Source organism: Mytilus galloprovincialis, chromosome 12, assembly GCF_965363235.1.
Source record: "Mytilus galloprovincialis chromosome 12, xbMytGall1.hap1.1, whole genome shotgun sequence".
Lineage (NCBI taxonomy): Eukaryota > Metazoa > Mollusca > Bivalvia > Mytilida > Mytilidae > Mytilus > Mytilus galloprovincialis.
The window spans coordinates 10226173-10234917 of NC_134849.1; the positions used below are offsets into that span (position 1 = coordinate 10226173).

At 31.7% G+C, this 8745-nt stretch overlaps 1 protein-coding gene across 2 annotated transcripts; it reads right to left on the bottom strand.

Moving 5' to 3' along the window:
* On the bottom strand, positions 1-8376 carry LOC143053992 (uncharacterized). 2 transcript variants are annotated; one of them, XM_076226830.1, is made up of 4 exons: positions 6023-6473; positions 5458-5519; positions 4807-4873; positions 1-1339 (listed from the first exon to the last, which is right to left on the bottom strand). In XM_076226830.1, exons 1-4 carry the CDS (start codon positions 6047-6049, stop codon positions 1211-1213), a joined length of 285 nt encoding a protein of 94 aa, XP_076082945.1. In that variant the 5' UTR covers positions 6050-6473; the 3' UTR covers positions 1-1210. The 2 variants fall into 2 exon arrangements, with proteins under 2 accessions (XP_076082945.1, XP_076082943.1); XM_076226828.1 differs by lacking the exons at positions 1-1339; positions 6023-6473 and adding exons at positions 3040-3198; positions 7176-8376.
* Between the last annotated feature and the right edge of the window lie 369 nt (positions 8377-8745).

Consider the following 8745-nt stretch of genomic DNA (forward strand, 5'->3'; position numbering starts at 1 on the left):
TAAAAATTCCAGCAAATGTTGCTGACTTCTTTAGCAACATCATGACGTCATATGAATACTTTGAGTGCAAAAGGTTAACATCTTATGTTTTGGGGCTCCGTTTTCGCTTCAAATTTGAATATAAGCTGATAAAAAGTAGTTTAAGATAGGCCGTTTTTTTTTTATTTTTCTTATTTTTTGGATAAATATGATGTTGTTAAATCCAATATGATTGCTTCTTGCATCATTTTAAGAAGAGCCGTAGTTATGGTAGGTAGATTGTGGAATTTACACAGAGTGGTAGCCAATAAAATTCAATGATACAAAAAAATTGTATTAGAATATTCCTTTTCCATGTTTGAAGAATTATCAATAGAAAAAGTACATAGCTTTATAAAAATGCTAAATCGGTTCACTTAAAACTAATCCGCTAACTATGCCAACATGTCTGCATTTTACAGAATAACATAAAATCAACAAGTATACCAAAGACATTGTACATGTATTACAAACTTTCAAGAGACTTAGCAATTCTCAAAAATAAGTTAAACTGCTATGGTTACAGAAATATCACCTAATCAAGTTTGAACATATTCACCAAAAGAAAAAGATGTAACAGTATTCAAATGAAAAGTTCATACATTCAAATGTGTAACAAATAAAATATCAAAATAAACCTCTACATGATACATTTCACAAATTTCATAAAAACTTGTAGCATTGTGTTTGAGAAAACATATTGTATTGCCATATCTTGTTAGGATCATAGGACATTGCAATATTCATTTTAGTGGTGTTTAATTCAATCTTCAATTGTCTCAAAAATCTGTGTTTTCAATTGTGACCTAAGAATTTCAGACTCAGCTGATTTATAGTCATGCTTATCTGTTTTCTCTGTTGTTGTGTCAATCGAGAAAAGAAACCATTTATCTGCTGGGCAGTTAAGAATTCATCTTTCCTAAAGGTATATACACCTGATATAATACTTTCTGTAGCTGTATAAGGGTCGATTTAAAGCTAGATTTCCCCCCTTGATTAAATAAATCTGTCAACAATTCTTTCTGTTTGATGCATTTTTTCACTTTCAATGCTCATCCCATTTCTTTGGCACTGAAGTCTGTAGTACATGCATTTTCTGATAAGACTGCTTGCATATCAGGACAATGATGTACATTATTTGACAGCTTTTGGGCATACAGAACTGATGTCTGATCTTTAAATGGTCCTCTCTCTAGCTTATATTCACAGCTGCTTTGAAGGAGATGTTGATCAAGACTGATCTGGTTCTTGAACTCTCAAATGCAGCCATCCATTGAACAAATGAATGTCTGCTTCTGTTGTTTTGGAGCCTGTTCTGTTCCTTAAAATAAATAAATAAAATAAAAGTTCAGTGAAATACAAATTTACTATATAAATATGTAGTTTAGTTCCAATTGGCCCAGTCGCATCAGAAGATTTTTGAAAAAGTTTGTGCCAGATGAACTCAAAGTAGGCCAGGTGACTTAAAAAAGACAACAATACTACATGTATAAATTTCTCTGTCAACATTGGACAACCTGATTATCTATAACAAGATTCTGTCTATATCCATAATCCTGTAACCCACAAGCAGTGATTTAAATGATGCATAACAATGTTTATTGAATTTTGTGTTAGTTTTCTTTGTTGTTTTGACAAAATAAAAAAATGGTCATTGTCTTGCAAGTATACTTTTAAAAGTTTGGTACATGACAGTTAATAAATGAAATAGTTATAAGATTACCTCCAGTAATGAGGTCATTAAAAGACATCTTTGTCCAGTCATGGAGTACTTTGAACTGCACAGAATTCTTTGTTGATTTTAAAGTGAAAAGCTTACCTGAAATGAAAATTGAAAATTAAAGAACTTGTTTAATTAAAAAATCATTGACATTTTTTTCGTGTAAATTTCGTATAATCGTCAATTTTTTTTTCAATCGGTCAGTGTTATTGTGAAAATATGGCAGGTAATTAAAGTTTGTGTTTTGAATCCGAAGTTTAACGACTGTCACCTGTTTGTCAACAATCGACAAAAAATCAACAAAAGAGCATGGAAATTGAGCATGTGTTAAACATGTAAATTCAAATAATAGTTTATTTTAAGGACATCCATGCGTATTGCGATCAGCGGATTTTTACGAGATGGGTCACACTGAGGTCACTTTGCATACGGAAAATATGTCGGGGGAATTGCTTCCTGGAAGGAAGCAATTAAAATAAAGTAAACTTCTTCTAAATATGAATAAATTAAAGAATTTTCTTCAGAAAAAAGTATATGTACATAAGTTTTATAATGAAAACTATCCATTGAGTTATAAAAAATAAAGGCAACAGTAGTATACCGCTGTTCAAACTCATAAATCCATGGACAAAAAACAAAATCGGGGTAACAAACTAAAACTGAGGGAAACGTATTAAATATAAGAGGAGAACAAGGACACAACACTACAATGTAACACACACAGAAATGGACCAAACATCAGACAAAATCCCACGAGAAAAACAAATATAACATCAAAACCAAATACATGAATTTGGGATAGACAAGTACCGTGACACGTCTTATCGCAATGTGAATTTACACTCAAAATTAAGAGAAAACAAACGACGCAACGTTAAAATGTAACACATACAGAAACGAACTATAATATAACAATGGCCATATTCCTGACTTGGTACAGGACATTTTTAAAGAAAAAAATGGCGGGTTGAACCTGGTTTTGTGGCATGCCAAACATATGCATTATTTTTTTTAATTTGAGGTTTCTTATGACTTTAAGATGATTTAATTTTATATGTTTTATGTTGACGGGCTGGACTTATTGAATATAGTACGGTATTGCTATTAATTGTCTCTATATATTTTTAACCACTGACTTAGATTTAGGATGAGGGTTGAGTATTATTGACTTTTTTACCCAGCCGCGTTCAATATGTATAAGCCATACCCTGTATTTTCTGTGGTTGTGTTATGTATAAAACTATATGTTATTTGTAATCTGACTTCTGTTTTTTTATTTATGTTGAATATAATTGTAATACCTTCACCAATATTGTATTCCTGCCACATCATCAAATGACTACTCTCAAATCTAAAGTTGTAATATTGGTGATTGTATCTTTATTATTGGTTACATCTAAATCAAGGATTGTGTAAACAACCTTCCCCCTGTAAGGTTTCCCTGGTACTTTATCAAGTGCCTACAAAAGATTGGATACTTATGATTTCTGATAGAAACAATATAAAACAAGATGTGGTGTGAGCCATCGCTCACTAGTGATATCCCTGCTTTTTGATTTGATAGTCACAAATATCTGTTTACTGGCTCTGCTAACCTGATACCAGTAAACTCAATTTGTAACCATCAAATCCATGATTGATGGCTCCAAATCTTTAAAATTCAACACAGTTATCTCCTTATTGGATATCTTGAAAATCTTATATCTTCTGAAGTTTATGAAATATTTTATAAAGTTTATGACCAGATATCTTAACTAGAGGCTCTAAAGGGCCTGTGTCGCTCACATTGTTCTATGTGCTTATTAAACAAAGGACACGGATGGATTCATGCAGACAAATTGTGCTTTAGTGATAGTGATGTGTGTTTGTAGATCTTACTTTACTGAACATTTTTTCTGCTTACTATTATCTCCATCTGTAATGAACTTGGCCCAGTAGTTACAGTGGAAAATATTTTGTAAAAATTAACAAAATTTATGAAATTTGTTAAAAATTGACTGTAAAGGGCAATAACTCCTTAAGGGGTCAATTGACCATTCTCATCATGTTAACTTATTTTTAAGACTTACTTTGCTGTAAATTAAAGTTGTTTACATAATCTCTTTCTATAATAATATTCAAGATAATAACCAAAGCTGCAAAATTTTCTTAAAATAACCAATTCAGGGGAAGCAACCCAAAAACGGGTTACCTGATTGGTCTAAAAATTTCAGGACAGATAATACTTGCTCTAATGAACAATTTCACCCTCATCAGCTTAGCTCTAAATGCTTTTGTTTCAGAGATATGAACCAAAAACTGCATTTTACCCTATTTGCAACTTTTAGCCATGTCGGACATCTTAGTTTGTGTGCGGGGTCATCGGAAACTTTTTTAAAAAACATACCCTAATGTTTGATTAAATTTGCCTAATAAGTTTTAGAGGAGAAGATTTTGGTCAAAGATTTCAAAAATTTACCAAAAATTTACTATAAAGGGCAATAACTCCTTAAGGCGGTCAACTAACCATTTTATTCATGTTACCTTAATGGTAGATCTTACTTTTCTAAACATTATTGCTGCATACAGTTTATCTCTATCTATAATAATATTCAAGATAATAACAAAAAAACGGCAAATTTTCCTTAAAATTACCAATTCAGGGGCAGCAACCCAACAACAGGTTGTCCGATTCATTTGAAAATTTCAGGGCAGATAGATCTTGACCTGACAAACAATTTTACCCCCATGTCAGATTTGCTCTAAATGCTTTGGTTTGCAATTTACCTCTTTGTTCTATTTTTAGTTATGGTGGCCATTTTGGTTGGTTGGCCAGGTCACCGGACACATTTTTAAAACTAGATACTCCAATGATGATTGTAGTCAAGTTTGGTTAAATTTTGCCCAGTAGTTTCAGAAAAGAAGACTTTTGTAAAAGTTAAAGACAACAGACTACGAAGACGACTGACACCGGACGCCAAGTGATGAGAAAACCTCACTTGGCACCTTGGGCCCGGTGAGCTAAAAAGTCAAGTTAATGAGACATTTGAAAAATTGTATGGCACTATATTATATACAGTGATACCTACCCTTTTTCTTTTAGGTGGTAGTATTTCAGCTTCTGCAATCTTTGTATTTGTCTTCAATAGTGTACTTCTAAATTAAAAGAAAACAAAAACTTTTTAAGAATATTTTAAACAAGGTACAAAAATGTACTAATTGAAAGTGGAACAATAATAAATTCTGGAACTCATAATAATATTGAAAGAAAAAACAACCTATCTTAGAAGTTAGTAATACATGAATGGGTTAGGGTTCAGTTGATGTTATATGTTTTATACACAAATGATTTAGAAATTCACCCTTCCCCTCAATCATGCATGAATGAATGCATCGTGTACCCGCTATTGGTCCTAAGCGTAAATTAGATAAATTAAAACCTTGTTTTTTTTTATTTAATAGATTTTAACTAATGCTTAATGATGAAACCAGATTACCAATTCAAAATGAAAATAAAATGTGCTACAGCCAAGTAAAAACATGGAATATGAAAACCAAATTGGAACTTTTAAATTTTTGTTATTTTTGAATTAAAAGACCTTCTTATTCTTGTCATACTAAAACTACCTACATGTATAAGTACAGAAGTTTGACATGTAGTTAATAAACTCACTGTTGACTATTGAATATACATGTGTACAGGGAAAATAATATATATACATGTAAATGAAAAGACATACCTCCTCAACATGTTCAATACTGTTAGTTCCAAGTAGTTTTTCTCTACACAGTCTACAAATTGCTGTAATATAAAAGAAAATAGATACACAATTGATCTCGTTCTGTGTATCACTATCAAAACTATTTACTATTTTTACTTGTATGTACATAAAAGCATAAATTTTAAAACCCATCTCAAGTAAACATGAATGAAAGAAGGTCGTCCGCCCTTACAAATCATTCTGGCACATAGTTGTGGCAACATTACGGCTATTTTGCTGTTTTGTTGCTGAAAAGATGCTTAGTGACTAAGGTCAAGTAATGTCTAACCAGATACATACACCGTGTACCTATAGGGGTTGGTATTCCCCGAGAAAAGGTTTTAACTCCTTTTAATTACATCATGAATTTTTTGTGCACTCAGGGTTATTATGATAACTTTTTTCTGTTATAGAAAGTAAAGTTCTATCCTCAGAGGTTATTTCTATATGTACATGTACAATGTAATGAACTTAATTTTCCCACATTAAAAAAAGTAAAGTTAAAATGTGTAACTCATGAACTGTCAACATGCAACATCCATACCTTCAATAACACCAACATAATTTCCATGATCCCAACAGGAGCCCCCTCACTTCTGTCAAAGGTGTTGTGTTTTGTCTAATTAGCAATCTAAATTCGTGATTATGCTACATTTTTTTTCAAACAAATAACACTTTCAAGCTGACTTTAAAGGGTAACAAAGACACAATTGACCAAATTTCTTTCTGCATGCTCTTCAAAATTTAGTGATGGTTAAATTGAGAAAGGGAAGGGAAACGACGACAAATGTATCAGAAGGTACCAATTCGCCCCATTACATGATAGTTCGTCCCTGGAGTAAATTACAACTTTTTGAAAATGCTCTCCAGGTTTATCAGGATAAGACAATTTCCTTGATTTAATTACATGAGAGACTGAACTTAAATACATTAAGATGATTCATTTACTTAAATCATGTTAATCTACATTTACATACAAGTCTTTACAATAATTGAACACCCAATTCTTCATTCAAATCATAAGCTCAAGCAACATATTGTGACATCATCAATGGGCTTATTCTGGCATCATTCTAGTATATTAAGAATGAGAAATGAGAAAATTATATGTTTGCTTTATGGCAACATTACAGCTCTTTTTGTCATGGATTGAAATAGCGCTGCAATGAACCCAGAATGATGTCAGTAGCGGCATCGTTCAGCACTACAAGTTACAACGGCATCAATGTTCTGACAACCTCGTCAGGTTGCAGCTTTAAAGCACAACATTGCAATATTCTTGCCGCAACATTTTTTATTTCATAAGGACTTGCATGAATTATCATGATTATCATGTACAAAACCTTCAAAATCTGGTAAAGGAAAGGAGACATGAAACAGCATTTATGTTATATTTTTTTCTCTCTCAAAAACAAGATTAAAAAAAGTTCACATAATTTTATGTTTAATAGTTTAAAATGGGTATTAAAGAAGTTCAGATTCAAGATATTAAAGCCAAATGGTAGATAAACTGTAATGTTTGTTGTTGTTTTTGTGTGTTTTTGTGTTGGTTTTTTTTTTTTGGTTTTGCTTTGATTTTTTTTTTCGGAGGGGTACCTGACAGCTGCATTTGTTTACTTTTTGGTCTTATAAGCGCATTTAAGATCACTGTATCTTTTTTAAAGAAAAAATTTATTAGGTAAATATTATCTACTTACTTGTTCCAATAGGAATGAAAATGTCTGTCTTTGTAACAATTCTTTGAAACATCTTGGGTGCAACATGTCGATCCCCAGCTTTTGAAGTATTATGGTACATTTACTGAAGGCACACCACAATTTTTCCTTCTATATTTTGTAAGTTGTTTCGATGATAACATTTCTATGAATATCACAGGTCCTCAGTTGTGGGGTACAATGGAATGTCAGATTTAAGTAAAGAAATTTCTGACAAAAAATTATACATGGCTCTTTCAAATGAAAGTGGTTTCAAAAATACGTCGTCACTGCAGTTGTCACAATTGCCTAGGAAATCTTTTAAGCTACACATTTTATAACAATTATTCGAAGATTATAGATTCTACATGTATGAAGATATACGCTAAAAAAGTTAGTTACGGCAAGCAAAGTTTTTTTATACACTGTCTACAGACATAGTTCCATTGTTCAGACAATATTTTCATAATATGAGCATATCACACCAACTTAACCATATATAAAAGTGTAGGCTAACATCACTGTGAAAAATTTATCCATTTCCCTTTATGCTTGAATATAAAACATGAAAAACAAATCGTAAAATAACCTTGTTGTCTGCATTTGTTTACATTTTCCCTCCTGTTTTTAATGTGTTTCTCTACAAGAGAACTCCACAAAGGGAGGTAATTTGATTAGGTAAATACAGAACAACTCGACTTTTCAGGGTCAATTTATTTCAACACAGTCAATTTGCCCACTGATTTTTTTTCTTTTCTTGTTTAACCTGAATTCATTCTCTCTATTCATATAATCAACAATATAGGAAACGGCTGCATTTTTTTACAACACCTGATCAAAATAGGCCTTAAAATCCCCCTTTTATTGCACTTTTTACCCTATTTATGCTAAATAGATTTTTTTTAAAGAAAGTTTACTGTTGAACACAATTTTCATTTGTTTTTTTTTAACTGAAAAAAGTTTTAAATGTCTGAATATTTATATTATTTTCTTTTTGTAAGTCATAATTGATCATAATTTGTAAACACCTCATTTTCCCCCTTTTTTGCCACTTTGAGCCCTGTTACCATGGAAACGGTAAACCTAAGAGGCTAAGTGTAGTAATATTTTTTGTTAAGCTCATGTGGCTCTATTGAACTAATAAAGTTTAAAACAAACATATTTTCGTGTGTGCCGAAATATTTTGGTGATTACAGAGAATTGCTCTTAATATCCCTCTGGTATCTTTCGACTCTCTTTGATAACACAAAAGTAAAACCTGCTACAAAGAGGAAAATTCATTAGTATGCTGGCGTCTGTTTTCGGCACCATATTTGTAAAATTTAGAGGTATACTTTTTAACTAATGGTCGGCATTCCTATTTGAACGTATTGTGTGTCTCTCCTTGCTGACATCTTCTTATAGTAATATGAGTCGGAGTTCCTTCAGACATTTGCCAAAATAAGTTCAAAGAATCCAGATCATTTAATTTCACATGATCAAAATTTTATATTTACGCCAGACGCTCGAATCAAAGTTTTGTTTACAGTTTATTTGTAATTATGATCATATCAATGATAACTCAAGTCGACAC